The following is a 15,392-nucleotide window of genomic DNA, read 5'->3' as shown; positions in this document are numbered from 1 at the left end:
CAGACTCCTCCTGGCCCTCTCCTCCTCTCCTCCCGGCCCATGGGCAGCAACATGGTTGTTCCGGGCAGCTTCATTGGTGCCTCATGGAAAGCACGTGATTGAGAGTTCTCAAGTCTGGGGTGGGAGCGAGGGAGGAGGGATCCTGTGCCTCTGGACAGCCCCTGAGTCTCTCTTTCCTCTCATGTTTGTAGAACACTTGGAAATGGATAATTACATGCTGTGGGCAAGCTCAGATAGGGGATGGGTGTGCGGCGCCTTTGATTGAACAGGTCGTGTTCCAGTTCTGGTTGGGGATTTCTTCTGGAGAGGCTGGGGACAGGGGGGCTTACACCCTTTGATGGGCATCTGAAAAGGCAGGAAGAATGAATGAGGCGCGAGTCCCATCTCCACCACTCAACGGTTGTGACTGAGACAAGGCCCTAACCTTCTGGGGTCCTCATCCGTAAAATGAGCCTCTAAGGTCTCCCCCTTTCAGGTCCCATGACTCACCCATCCTGAGCCCCACCCATTTCTTTGCGGTTGTGAGCAAGAAAGACTTATTTCGGTCATCCTTCAACATTGGTGGAGGGGCCAAGCTCTGGGGATCTTTGAGCTTCTGCTCTTCTGGAGAATTCGGGCATGGGGCACCCTCACCCCAATAGAAGCAGAACTAGGAACTTATAAATCTGGGTCAAGAACCATGAGTCATATTTGGTTCTGGTAGAGAAGGAAAAGGAAGCAAGACCCAGGATGTTGCCTCCAGGCTTCCCCAGGTCTTCTGGGAGAGGAAAGGTGATCATCTCACCTCAGTTTCCCATCTGGTAGTTTATGGTTTTGAGGAACTGCTCTCGTCAAGTAGAAGCTAAGCTCTGTTGTTTCTGGCCTATGGAAAGACTATCAGTTTTTGGTTCGCTCAGGCTGACGTCTGCTCCAGGGAACACTGGTCTGCTTGGACCCCCCTCTTCTCTCCCAGTCCCACTCTGCTCCACACTGACCCAGCAGCCAGAAAGTGGAGGAGATGGACAGAGGGGAGATTGGTGATGATCAGTGGCAGAGGGAGAAAAGGCAGCTAAATAGAGGCAGTAGAGAATGATGGGTAACAGGGGAGGATGAGATCAGAGGTTCCATCAGCTCACCATTCATCCCATAAACCAAGCGTTGGTTAAATGTCTGAGGATTCCTGTCCAGAGCCTGCCACCGAATTTCATCTCTCAGCCTTGGTTGCCCCATGTGCTAGATGGATTCCATGATCTCCTATCAAGGACCAAGAAATGTCCTTTCTGCCCCTTTCCCTGGTGCTTCATCTCTCCCCTTCCCCATGTTTGGTTTCTTCCCTTATTTCCTCCAGGCCCTTCAAGGTTCCTGCTGGTGGAGGGGAAGGAGAGACTCCGATGTGCAGGAGTGATTGAGCTCTACAGGGGACGTATGGGAGGGAGCATCTGCTTCGACCCCAAAACCTGGACCGATGCCCTGGGCGACAAGATCTGCCGGGAATTGAACTGCGGCACTTTCCTGGAACTTCTGGACCAGCCAGCGGAGAAGACAGACTGGGGGAATACCGAGGGCCTGAAGCCCTTGCCCATCCTCTGGGAGGTCGGGAACCAAAATGGAACCTCGTTGGACCAAGTCTTCACCAAGCAGAAGAGCTGTAGGCAAAACAAAACCATTTCCCTTGTCTGCTCTGGTGAGTGGGCCCTCTTTGGTGTTCATTTCACTGGATTTGGACTCTGAGTTTCCCTTCAGCTCCAAAGTTCTTTTATTCGTTCACTCATTATTAAGCACCAACTGTATGCAGAGCCTAGCACAAAAGGAGTACAGTCTAGCAAGGAGCTAAGAAACCACAATAGAGAATTATCATGATATTACATGGCACTAAAAGACACAAGCGAAATATTATATGAAATCTAAGTGGGGAAAAGTTTTCAAAATCAGGAATGGCTTGGGGAAAGTGTGGGAGACAGGACAGTGACATAATTGGGTAAAAAGCTAAACAGGCAATAGGTAAAGAGTGGGAGGGAGGATACTCCAAGTGGTGAATAGCATGAATGAAAGGCTAATGGCTGGAAGGCAAACTTGGAGTCCTGGGGAGCCAAGAATAGGACAGTTTGGCCAGAGCACACGCACGATGGTATCAAACTCAGTTCCATCTCCCATGACTATTTTCCATTCCAGATTGTATGGACCTGTAGTAGGAATAGCAGATAGAACCTGGGTTCAAAGCCTATCTTTGATGCTTAGATTCATAGGAATGGAGAGAGAACTGGCAGGGCCCTTGTAGGGCTCTGAATTCAATCCCCTCGTCTTCCATGTTTACTCTTTCCATTTTATCGACATATTTTGTTTTTACATTATAAACTTTTATAGATTCTTCTCACTTCCTGAAATGTCTCAAAGTCAAACTAAGAATACAGTGATCTCATACAAAAGTGAATGCAACACTTCACATCCGCGGCACCCCCATCTCTCCACTTTAATTTTTTTTTAATTAACAGATATCTATTTTCTCTCCCATCCCTATCTCATTAAAAAAAAAAGGAAAGAAAAAAAGGCAAATTTCTTGTAATAAATATGCATAAGCAAATTCATATATATGCATATATAATGGGTATCATATTTCTTGCCTTCTGAATAGGTGATGGAGGGAATACAGAAGTATTGAGACAGATACAGGGGACAGAATTTGGAATTGAAAATATAAATTTAAATAAAAAAGCTAAAGGTATATAGTCAAGCAAAACAAATTTCCCCAGTATCTATACACAAATATATATGTGTATGTATGTGTGTATATATATGGATATATGGATGTGTACATGCATGTGTATATATGTATTTGTGTATATGTATCTATACATGTGTCTGTGTATTATGCATATATATGTATTTGTGTATATGTGTATGTATGTATGTGTATAAAATATATAAATAAATATAAATGTAAAAATCTTCACTTAAATCCCTCATCTGTCTGTAATGGTACCATGCTTCAACACTGGTTCTCTGAAAACATGGATGAGTGTTGTATTGATCAGTTGTTTGCCTTTACAATGTTATTATCATTATAAATCTCTTTTTTCTGATTGTTTATTTCAGTTTACTCATCAGTTCAGTATCCATCAGTTTATAAAGATCTTCAAAAGAATTCATTTTTATGATATTGATGATATAATATGAACTATCCTGGTTCTTCTCATTTCACACTAAGTTCATAGAAGTCTTTTCATCTCTTTTTTTTGGGAAATAATCTATTTTCTCCTTTTTCATGTCATAACAGTACTTCCTCATATGCCATAAAATAAATTATTTAGCCATTACTCAGTTAATGGGCAACCTCTTAGTTTTCAGTATTTTTGTCACTACATACATAGATTCACACACACACACACACACACACACACACACACACATACACACTCCTGCTACAATTATATACATTTTATACATAAATGATTTTTCCTTCTTTCTTTGGCATCTCTTGGGTACAGGCTTACCAGTGGTATAGCAGGATCAAAGGGCTTGCACTACTTAATAACTTTTTGTGTATAACTTCATAGTTTTTTAGAATGGTTGCATTCATTCGAAGGTCCACCCATAGTTTCTCAATGTACCTGTTTTGCCACATCCCCTCCATCATTTCCTATTTTCATTTTGGGGTCATTTTTGCCACTCACAAGGGCATGAGTTGGGATCTCAGAACTGCTTTCTCTAATTTGTAGTGAAGATTTTTTTCATATAGCTTTATAACCCTGATATCTTCTTGTTCATATGAACTACCTTTTCATTTTCATCTATCAATTAGAAAAATGGCTCTTTTTCCTATAAACTCATATCAGTTCCTTATATATTCTGAAAATTATAACATTATCAGGGAAATTTACTTCAAATATTTTCTCCAATTAATTGCTTCTCTTTTAATCTTAGATTGATTGATTGATTGATTTTTTAATAGCCTTTTATTTACAGGTTATATGTACGAGTAACTTTACAGCATTAACAATTGCCAAACCTCTTGTTCCAATTTTTCACCTCTTACCTCCCCCAGATGGCAGGATGACCAGTAGATGTTAAGTACATTAAAATATAAATTAGATACACAATAAGTATACATGACCAAAACGTTATTGTGCTGTACAAAAAGAATCAGACTCTGAAATATTGTACAATTAGCTTGTGAAGGAAATCAAAAATGCAGGTGGGCATAAATATAGGGATTGGGAATTCAATGTAATGGTTTTTAGTCATCTCCCAGAGTTCTTTCTCTGGGCATAGCTGGTTCAGTTCATTCCTGCTCCATTGGAAATGATTTGGTTGATCTCCTTGCTGAGGATGGCCTGGTCCATCAGAACTGGTCATCATATAGTATTGTTGTTGAAGTATATAATGATCTCCTGGTCCTGCTCATTTCACTCAGCATCAGTTCGCGTAAGTCTCTCTTAGATTTATTTATGCAAAAACTTTTTAAATTTTACAGAATTAAAACTTTCCATTTTCTTCTATGATTCTGTCTATTCCTTGTTTGGTCCTGAACTTTTCTCTTATCCATAGAACTGAGAGGAAGTTTTTCCATATTCTTTAATATGTTTACATGTATCTAGATCATGTCAAGAGATGGAGAGGGAAGGAGACAGAGAGAGACAGAGAGACACAGGGAGAGAGACATAAGGAGACAGAGACAGAGACAAGAGACAGAGAGAGTGAGAGAGGGAGAGACAAAGATATACACACAAAGAAAGAGAGACAGAAACAGGAAGAGACGGAGATAGAGAGAAGGAAGCCCAAGACCCCAGATCTAGAGGGAGAAAGGACCTCCGAGGCTGTAGACCCATGGAAGGAAGCCAGTCAGAAAGACTATCCTCACCAATGGTGAGGGAGAGGAAGAGACTTCCTCTTCATGAAGCTTCCATCTCCTTGACACAAACTAAGCTGAAGGGCTAGGGTGTGACAGGATGGGTCTGAGGGATGGGGACAGGGCTGGACACATGGTCAGCCAGCCACAATTCTTTTTTTTTATTATAGCTTTTTATTTACAAGATATATGCATGGGTAATTTTTCAGCATTGATAATTGCAAAATCTTTTGTCACAATTCTTCTTTCACCTTCTCTCCTCCCTAACTCTCTTCACTTCAGATTTCCAGCCAAAGGTGAAAAGCAGACTGAAGGGTGGAAGCAATCCCTGCCAGGGCATCGTGGAGGTATACTTTGAGGGTCAGTGGAAAGCCTTGTGTGGAAAAAGAAAGAACTGGGAAGAGGTGTGCCATGAGCAGCACTGTGGGAGCCTAATCTCGGAGGAGGACGTATTTCAAAAATCAACATCTGTTACATCCAGCATGCTCCACTGCAAATATGGGAACCTGTCTAGTTGCTACACATTCTTGCCAGGAGACCGGCTCTGCAAAGGCACAATGATTGAGTGTAAGCTGGGAAGCCAATTGTTCCCTGAGAGTTGTGCCTCCTGGGGTCTTTCTCTTGGGGAAAGAGGGAGGGGACAGCTTTTCACCAAAGGAGCATCGAGGCAACCTGTCACCAACATGGAAATCAGCATGGATTAAGTGCGTCCTGTAAGCCAGCCACAGTGCGAGAATCGGGGACACTGACAAAAAAAACAAAAGAAGCACTCTGAGGTGTCAAAGTGTATCCAGCTCAAGAGATTGGTACTTAAGGGTAACAGTATAGAAGCTAAAGAAGCAAGAGCCCATGAATAGATAATACATAAGAATTTGATGCATAGGAAGAATGAGAAACAAAAAATATATATACGTATATCAGTAGAACCAGGAAAAGCTTTTTAACAAAATGCAGTGATCATTTATACTTTTTTTTAAAAAAGCTAACACTAAAAAGCATAAGAATAAAAGGCTCTTTCCTTATTGAGATCAAAATTACCTAAAAGCAAGAGCCAGCATCATTTGTAATGAGCAAAGTCTAGAAGCTTTTCCAATAAATTCAGGGGTAAACCAAGGATGTCCATTGTCAGCACTGTTATTTGATATGGTGTTAGAAATGTTTACTGCACCAATAAAACAAAACAAAAAAAAAATCAAGGGAATAACTATAGGCAAAGAAGGGAATAGATTATCTCTCTACAGATGTTACAGTGGTTGAGTTAGAGCAACCCCGAGATTCAATAGAAAACTAATTGAAACAATACCTGTAATAAAGTAGTAGAATAAGTCAAACCACAGAAAACATGAGCCTTTCTTTATTTTAATAAAAATAAAAACCAGGATCAAGATAGGAGATTTCATTCAGCGTAACTACAAAATGCATGAAAATAAGGACTTACATCTTTACAAGTATAAATAATTGAATGATGGCTGATAGGCAAATAGATTAAAATCTTCAAAAGAGGAGGAGCAGATACATAAGAAAAAGACAAGCAACAGGTGATAGACCTACCTATACCTAGCACATTGCTCATTTGTATTGAGTTGATGTAGATACAACGGATGCTCTTTTCATTGCACTTGTGAGCTATGGGATGTCAGAAACCTCAGCAGGTTCTTTTGCCCCCCTCTCCCCCCCCCCATTTAATGGGAGGGAAGGAGCAGTCACTGGATTTGATGACTGGATGTTGTCTTGCTGCTGATGTCTTAGGAGCAGAGAGACTAGCACCCAGGACAAATATTAGGGGTGAAAGATGAGGCCGTAGGCAGGGAGTTCAGAGCTCAGGACCCAGGATTTCATGAGACAAGATCCCAGGACACCATCCCATAATGAGAGAGACATAACCCCCCAGAACCAGTTCCCACGGACATGGGCTTCTGCAGAGATAGCCCCTGCTAGGAGAGGGAGCTGGGTGGAGAACGTTCAGGGCACAGCTTAAAGAGAAGAAGAAACATTTCTGTCTGGTAATTTCCTGTTTTAACAGATTGCTCATGCCTAATCCTAAACTCAGTTGTTTCTGTCTACTGGAGGAGTCCTCTAAATTTCAGCTCCCCAGGACAAAGATCCATTTGCCCTGCCCTAGTTAGAACTCTTCTCAATGAGATCAAGATTCATTGTTCTCACCATTGTCTCTTCTCAGGCCAGGATCTAAATGCAGCTGGACCCGGGGCAGGGACCGTGATGAGCATCATTCTGACCTTCATCCTCGTGGCGATCCTTGTAGTGACGTGTGGGCCTGTGGCCTACAAGAAACTAGAAAAGAAATGTAAGTAGAGGATCCTCTAGTCCCCCACAGCTTCCTTTCCTCTTCTGGAACAATCTCCTTTTTCTTCCCCATTCCCCTGCCTTGGGCTTTCTCTCTTTGGTCTGGGCAATTGCTAACAAGTTTCTCTCTCTCTCTCTCTCTCTCTCTCTCTCTCTCTCTCTCTCTCTCTCTCTGTGTGTGTGTGTGTGTGTGTGTGTGTGTGTATGTGTCTGCCTCTCTTGTCTCTCTGTCTCTGTCTATCTCTGTCTCTTTGTCTCTCTCTCACTCTGTGTGTGTGTGTGTGTGTGTCTGTCTGTCTGTCTCTGTTTCTTTCTCTGTGTGTGTATGTGAGAGAGAGACACACAGAGAGAGACAGAAACAGAGAGAGAGAGAGAGAGAGAGAGAGAGAGAGAGAGAGAGAGAGAGAGAGACAGGGAGGGACAGTGAGGCCGACTGCAGCTAAGATAGAGAGGTAAGATGGAGACAGTAGGACAGAGAGACAGAAGTCATGAGTAAAGCTTTTTTTGGCTTTCATTTTTCTCATCTTTCCAGTGTGTGGGACTGGACTCAGTAACCATTAGGGTCCCTCCCAGCATCTCTTCTCTTTGGGCTTCTGTTTCCCTCCCTGTAACATGTGCTAAGCACTAGGGCAGCAAAGAAAGTGAACAAGCCAGTTCCCACAGGGGCTCCCAGCCTGGTGCCAGGACACGTCCCCAGGGAGCAGCATCGGGGGAGCTCAGGACAGTCTCCTGAGAAGGGCAGTTTGAGACCAGAAGGAAGTCAGAGAAGCCCGGGAGGGGGGTAGGGACCCTAAAGGCTGGGAAGGGCCTTAGGTGCCAAGCAGAGGGGTTTCTATTTGGTCCTGGAGGCACAGGGAAGCACAGGAGGGGACAAGGGTGACTGGGCACTCGGAGGGTGGGCATGGGCCTGGGGCAGGTGACCAGTCCCTCTTCAAAAGGGAGTAGAGGGGTAGAGCTCCCTCTTAGGCTCCACACTTAGGGCTCTTTTGGGGGGCTGGATCTGACATCAGAAAGGGGAGTCACAGAGCTCAGTATTTGAACTCAGACCCTCTGACTGCAAATTCAGCCTTTCTTCTGCCCCAGAGAACAGCTATGTCACAATCATCACCCTTCTGTGTGACCAGCAGGTACAGGCAGAATCCACAGCAAAGCCAGGAGCAGAGGCCGGGCCTCCTGGGCTCCAGTCTGACCGAGCCTCTGCTCCTCTGAGCTGCCTCCCTTGGAATGGCCTCCGTGCTCCCAGTAGCCACCCCCTAACTCCTTATTTATCTCTCTGTTGCTCAGTCCGCCAGAAGAAGCAGCGCCAGTGGATCGGTCCAACGGGAGTGAACCAGAACGGTAAGGGGACCCTGAGGGTCAGCTCCCCCTCCCCAGGGGGACCCGGCAGCCTGGAGTGGGCTTCCCAGCGAGGGGGAGGATGGCTGCTCCAGCATCTGCCTCTGACTTCACTGCCCTGGTCTGCAGAGGCTTTTCCTCTTGACAAAGGGTCTCGGGCCCGCAGCTCGGGAGACCGAGGTCAGCTCTGCCCCTCACCTCTCCTCTGCTGTGGTCTTGGCTTGGGCTCCGGTCCAGCATTAGCCCTTTGAGCCTCAGGCCAGCTCTGGATCTAGAAATGGTCCCAGCCTGTGAAATCCCTTCCTAAGAACTGCCTCCTGACTATCTGAGCTTTCCCCAGCGCCTTGGCTCGGCTCAGCTGAATGACCGCCATCTAAAGTCGGTGTGGAAGCTAGGGTTCCCACAATCCCATGCAAGATAGACAGGAGGGGAGAGGGGATGAGAGCTGCCCCAGAAGGGCCCCCTGGGACTTCTCCTTCATGTCCATGCAGTGTCTTTCCATCGCAACCACACGGTAACCATCCGGTCCCAAGTGGAGAATCCTGGAGCCTCAAACGTGGAGAATGAATACAGCCAGCCTCCCAGGCATTCCCGCCTCTCGGCTTACCCAGGTAAGGGACGGGGGTTTCCAGCCAGGACTGGAATCGCCACCGCGAGGAGTCCCCAGTGGCCCCCTGGCCCAGGGGAACGTGGACCACTAGGGCTTGAAACCTCAAATCTGCCCCCCAGCAATCCTGGTGGGATCAGTGGCCACTCTCAGCGCCCAAAGAGGAAACTGAGGGTACGAGAGGGAGAGAAGGAGCCTGTCTGGGTCATGTTGCTGCTGAGGGTGACAAGAGGCATTTATTTTGCCAGGACAGGGATTTGTTTGATTTCGCTTTGCGGATCTGATAGAAGGGTTTTGTTTTCCTCTCCATTTGAGAGAGGGGAACCCGGGGACTAGTGATGGGGCCACCAAAAATTTTTGTTACAGGAAAAAGTTTTTAAAAAGAGAAACACTGAAGCATTTTAATTTTAATGGAAAGAAGAAATAGCCAAAGGGTAGTAGGAATCAGGCACAGGGCAGGCTGGGAAATAACATGCTGCATTTATGATGTTCTTTAAGAGAAGGGATTTCTGATTCCCAGCTTTACTTATCAAAAGAAGAATTGAATGTCACCTCAAAAGAAAAAAATAAGCTGAGACCTCATAATTCATGTACATAATTCCGTCTTTTTCTGTTGTACTTTTTATATGGAAGAGCTCATTTACTTGGTTCAAAAAAATGTTTTTAAATGAATAAAACCAGGTCTCCCAAGAGTCTGGATCTAGAAGGGACCAGGAACCTAGGCAGGGCCCATCTGGTCCCAGCCCCTCAGTTTACAGACGAGAAAGGGAATGTAAAGAGATTTGGCCAGGGTTGGAGAACCAGGAGGGGCAGGACGGAGCTCCGGTTTTCCCGATTCTCAGCCCAGATACCCCCCCACACAAAGAAAGAAGGCCCGGGAGGGAGGCAATTGGGGGTGGGTACACAAATTCCCCCTCCCACCTCCCCCACCCCAGCCAGACATCAGCACAGTCCCGTGAGAGGCCCTTCTGAGTGCTGCCCGAGGCACCTTGACCCCTACGTGGTGACGTGATTTGGGTCCCTTCTGGCACAAAGGAGAGCACTGGGAGGAGGTGGGGCCCGAAAGCAGGCCCAGCCACAGACATCTAAGAGCCCCCAGGGAGACAAGCGCACCCCCCCCACACACACGTAGTAATGCATCCTGAGGCCATTAATGAGGTCACATAGGGGACATCTGGGCCCAGATGCTCCCGTGACCCCTGGCCCTGAGGGTGAGCACTGGCCCGGCTCCAGCTCAGATCCTCAGGGAGGAGAGCCCCATTGAGAGGGACAGACGGTCCTTTACTTCACCCCAAGGGCAGAAGCGAGCCCAGAGCATCCTGAGGACACCGTCCCCACCAGACCCCGGGTTTAGTGATGGGAGAGATCAGTTAGTCCAGCCCCCTTTGGGCTGCACAATCCATGTTTTCTCTCCAGCTCTAGAAGGAGCCCTGGACCGGACTTCCCACCCGCCAGATAACTCCTCCGACAGCGACTATGACCTCCATGGGGCCCAGAGGCTGTGACAGGTGGGTCCGGCTCTGGCCAATCCCCCCCGAGGGCCCAGGGAGCCTGGCAGCGGGGTGGACACAGGGCTATGGGCATTTATCAGGAACTGTACCGCCCTGAAGGAACTCCCGCCCAACAAGTCACAACATGGCATCAGGGAGGATCTTGGAGGAAAGGCCCGAGCAGGAAGGGCCTGGGGGTTCGGGGGGGGGGGTTCTAGCTCCAGGGGAGGGGGCTGGGTGTGGCTCTCTCCCACGGAATGCCCCGAGAGCCAGTGCTTCGGCTGGTGACAAATCCTGCCACGCTGGGACCCAGTTTCCAATCCTGCTCGGGTCCTCACACGGGGGAGACTCAGAAGTCTCCCCTCCCTGACCTCAGCGTCCTCACCTGTAAAATGGCAGGTTGGGCCACAGCTTCTGAGGTCCCTCCTCGGCTCTGCTTGGTCTATCTCCTAAAGTGGGGGCAGATGCCGGGGTGGAAGTGACCAATGAGGGTCCAGAACTTCAGCGTTGGGGAATATTCTTTCCCCTCCCCCACGGAGCTGGCCCCCAGGTATTTCTCTGGCTTTGGGGATGAGGAGGCCTCTGTGGCTGGCCCAGAGGCCTGGAGGTTCCCCGTGGAGGGTAGGGGGGATGGCAGGTCCCAGCCAGCTGGAAAAGCCCCAGGATGCGGCTCAGCCTGGCCCCGGGCCAAGGAAGCCATCCTCGGTGGCCCCCTGGTGGGCTTTAACTTAATAAGCTTTCCAAGTCCTTCTGAGGGGCTCACTGAGCCTCGCTCCCAACCAGGGAGGCGAAGGCCCATCTCATCCCTGTTTCATAGACAGGAGCCTGACCCCCAGAGGTCAGTGACCGCCCAGGTAGCCCTGGCCCTGGAGCCTGGGTCCCCACTTTCTCTGCCCCACCTGCCTCCCAAAGGCCAGATGGCTGACTTGCTCCAGGTCACAAATGCTACTTGTCCTTCTGAGAGGGAAGCGGCTGAACAAGCGCCGGCCACAAATCCCTGTCACCCTCCTCGGCATCCTTGGGGGCCTCGGAGCCCCCACTCGCGTCACCGCTGTGCGATGGGCCCTGCCACCGAGACCCGGAGCTTCCCCGTGCCCAGGGCCGCCTCCGTCTGGCCTCTGGAGGGGAAGGTGAGGCCGGAGACTTTGCCCAAAGCCCTCACGGGTCACGGCAACAGCAGCCCCGGGAGGCCCCAGATGTGAATGGGGCCTCCCCAAGTGCTCCCAGGGGGCTTTGACGCCCCCGCCTCCGAGGGCCGGGGCAGCGGCTGTTAACAGATGGTGACCGAGGAACCTGGACTTGGATAGGGAGCTGCTACCGCCCAACCGCCTTAACAGTATGGGAAAACATGGGCCCGTTCTCAAAAATAACGTGCACAAATGCCCCAGACAAAGGGAACCGATTCTACTGAAATAAAGACACAATTTTCCCAAGCTCACAGACCTCCCCCAAACCTGGCCCCAGACCCCCGGATGGTGCCCTTCGAGAACCCCTGGGGTGGAGACATACAACAAATGGTCAGGAAAGCTCGGTGGGACAGCAAGGACTCGGAGGCCTGGCAGCTGGCAGGGAGCTGGGCCTAAGAAAATATAAAAGGACACAAAGAGTTAGGTTTGAGAAAACAGCCCCATGAGTGTGGGACCCCCAGGCAGACAGGGCAGCTCCTGGGAAAAGCCTCAGCCAAGTGTGGAAGGCAGCGTGGCCCCAAAAAGGAGGGGACGGGAGGGGGGGTACCACGGACAGTGCCTAGCATTGTGGGAAGGCAGCTGCACGGCCAGGGGAGGCCAAGGCCCGTTAGGAGAAAGGGCTCTTACAGGAGCATTCGTTAACGTGCCTGCCAGTGGAGAGACAAAAACGGAGCCGCCGCTGACGCGGACATGGGGGAAACACGCTTGACACGTGAAATGGGGGTGGGCTCAGGGCCAAAATGGGGAAACGCTCCCAGCCACACAGGCACTTGTGGCCGTGACTGGCTGGGGGTCACAAAGCACACACAGTAAATGCGAGGGACTCCTGGTATCCCCAGCAGTCAGCAAAGTGATAAATACTTAGCCATCGACTGGTTTCCAGAATTTCAGAGGATTCTGAGAGATTTGGGCCCAAGTATTGAAGACCATGCTCACAGTAGAGAAAAGATGACTTGGGGGAGAAGGGAAGTGAAGGAGAAGGGGGGAAATTGGGGGGCAGAGTCCCTGTCTCTGAATGTGTAAAAGGCCATTATTGCCTGAAAGAGAAGTCAGGACGCCTGCCTGCCACAGGGCAACGAGCAGAAACTAAAGGCCATTCTGGCTCCACTCTCCATGGGCCACCTCAGGAGCTAATGGGCTCCTCCTCAGGGGAAGTCTTTGAGCTCATCCATGACCGAGAAGGAAGCTTCAGCCAGGGCTTGTCCAGAGGCCCCCAAGGACCCCTTCCAGCCCTGAGGGACTTTAAAGCTCCAGCCCCAGGAGATCACTCCCCCAGCCAAGGGACTGCTGCCAGCCGGGAGGAGCATCCTCCCACCTCCCTGGGGGTGCCATTACTCAATCTCGCCTCCTTTTCAAGTGTGGACTCTCCAAGGGGATGGGCACATTTCCTGTTTCTTACCTCGTTTTCTTCTCGCCCAGGCCGGAATGGGAACGAGCCAGGGGTCTTCTGGCACAAGACACATCTTCCTGAGAACCTTCTGCACTCATCACCTTGACGAGATTTCCCCATTTCACTTCCAGCTGTGACGGGTCAGAAGCAAGGTCGCCACTACCGAGTCTCATCCCCCACGTCCCCTAGACCGCGGCTCCATCCCCACCTCGTCCCTACCCCCCAAACCCAACCTGGGGAAACCCTCTCCTCCCTACAGTTCTAGCAGTGCTGCCCTTTTCATGTGTGAGATGCAGGGCCCGGTCCGCAGCCCCCTCCAGGAACACAGAGCCGTGCTCCCTGCCTCCGGCCCACAGTGACCCCACCTGTACTCCGTGGCCAGGGCCTGGAAGGGGCCGCCTCCCCAGCCCCCCCCCCAACCCCAGCTCCCTGCTCCGATGGAGTTCAGGGATGAATTCACACTCATGTCCCTGGATGAGAATGTCTGTCATGTTTTGTGTAAATAATGCTTTCTACACAACCTAAGGAGTCTGAGCCTTCCCTGAGATTCCATCTCGGAGATCCGAGACACAGGGAGGCACCGTGAGCAGAGAAAAGTGGGCCCATTTGTCGTGTGAGCGCGGGCGCAGGTGCAGGCGAGTCTGAGACAGGGACAGAGGGCAGAGACAGGGACTAGCCCCCGCTGGTGCAGCACGGAGGGCACATGGCCCACCCAGGGGCACGTGGGGCACCCAGAGCACATGGCACACCTGGGGCATGTGGCCCATCTGGAGCACGTGGCGCACCCAGGGCATGTAGCCCATCCAGGGGCACATGGCAGCACCCGGGGCTCTTGGCACACCCAGGGCACATGGCAGCACCCGGGGCACATGGCGCACCCGGGGCATGTGGCGCACCCAGGGCATGTGGCGCACCCAGGGCCGCCAGCCAACCCTCCTCCGCCTTGTGAGATCTCGGGCCGTGGGCACAAGTGTCAGCCAAAGGCAAGCCCACCCAGGCCGAGCTCTCACAGGGCCAGGCACTCCACAGGGGCTCAGCAAGCCTTTCAGCTTACAACCCTGAGGCCAGCTCAGGGGTCAGTGTTAGCACCCCATGCGTGAAATGCCTCACATGGCCAGACTGGTCCCTGTCCCACCTTGCTTCCCTCCCTCAACTCCCTTGGGAAGCTCGTTTTTGAGCCCTTAGTCTAGAGGCCTCAGAGCCTAATTGGCAGAAGGCAGAAGCCCTCTCCTGGGTCCCCTTTTGCCCAAGCACATGTGGATCTTTTCCATCCAGTCCGTTAGGCGGCATCTTTAACCCTCCCCTGTCAGCTAAGGGCCAAATGAGTGGGGATGACCTGCAGAGCCTCAGGCACTGAGCCCGGCCCCCAGTCCTGCCTTTCCAGCCTCCCTAACAATGAGAGGTACCCAACCTCCCCGTGGCAGCAAAATTACTCCAAGCAGCATCTCCTGAACAAGATTAACCCACAGTAAAAGAAAGCCACAGGAAAGAGCGGCATGGAGTTCAGGAAGCAGGACAGGATGCTCGGGCTCAAAAGCCCCCTGGGGTCCTCCCAACGTCCTCATCCTACAGATGAGGCTCCAGGAGCGACTTAGAGCATCCTGAGATGCTCAGTTTGGCCTCCGGGAAGGACGCGGTGAATGGCCATTCCTCCCCCACATCCGACTGCTCCACAGCTTCCAGCTGAGTGGAGGTGGCTGCAATCCTTCATCCCCGACTGCAAATTTTCCTTTTGATCAAAGTTACAAATCTCTGATGCTCCAGGGTGGGTGAGCCCCGGTTGGGGAGGGTGTGTAGCCACATCATCAGAAGCAAGGGGCCGAAAGGTGCAGGGATTGTGGCCGAATCGGTGCCGGGAGGGGAAGCAGGAGTGAGCTTCTAGGCCAGGTGCTCTCAATGAAATCCTTTCCCAGAAGCCCGTTCTCTCTCAGTGACGGAGCTCTCCGGCACCAAGGCAAAGGTTCCCCCGGTTCTGCTCCTGGGGGGACGTTAAGACGCTTCCTCAGAAGTAGAGCCCCTCGTTCAAACTCCCTTGTATCTGTTTTTATGTGTTTGCAGGCAGGTGCCCAGCAAATGGACCAAGCAAGTTCATTATGAGAAAAGTGGCCACATCAGCTGCATTTTTCATCATGAGCTTGGATGGTGCATTTGCAAGGAGCTTTTTGGAAATCTGCCCAGCCTTGCTCACCTTCCTCTGTCTCCATCAATGGGCCAGAATCCGGCCAGACTTTTACAATGGGCCCAGCGCTCTTTG

At 50.2% G+C, this 15,392-nt stretch overlaps 1 protein-coding gene across 1 annotated transcript in view; it reads left to right on the top strand.

Annotated features, from left to right (window-relative positions):
• Positions 1–14,244, top strand: part of CD5 (CD5 molecule) — a 29,358-nt gene extending 15,114 nt beyond the window's left edge. Inside the window, exons 5-11 of the mRNA XM_012552756.3 lie at positions 1,328–1,663; positions 5,108–5,392; positions 7,005–7,130; positions 8,414–8,467; positions 8,956–9,075; positions 10,488–10,579; positions 13,168–14,244. Coding sequence (XP_012408210.1) covers positions 1,328–1,663; positions 5,108–5,392; positions 7,005–7,130; positions 8,414–8,467; positions 8,956–9,075; positions 10,488–10,576 — 1,010 coding nt within the window. The 3' untranslated portion in view covers positions 10,577–10,579; positions 13,168–14,244. The remainder of the gene's footprint in view (positions 1–1,327; positions 1,664–5,107; positions 5,393–7,004; positions 7,131–8,413; positions 8,468–8,955; positions 9,076–10,487; positions 10,580–13,167) is intronic.
• Positions 14,245–15,392: the final 1,148 nt, after the last annotated feature.

Source organism: Sarcophilus harrisii, chromosome 6, assembly GCF_902635505.1.
Source record: "Sarcophilus harrisii chromosome 6, mSarHar1.11, whole genome shotgun sequence".
Classification (NCBI taxonomy): Eukaryota; Metazoa; Chordata; class Mammalia; order Dasyuromorphia; family Dasyuridae; genus Sarcophilus; species Sarcophilus harrisii.
This window is presented reverse-complemented; position numbering and strand designations above follow the sequence as displayed.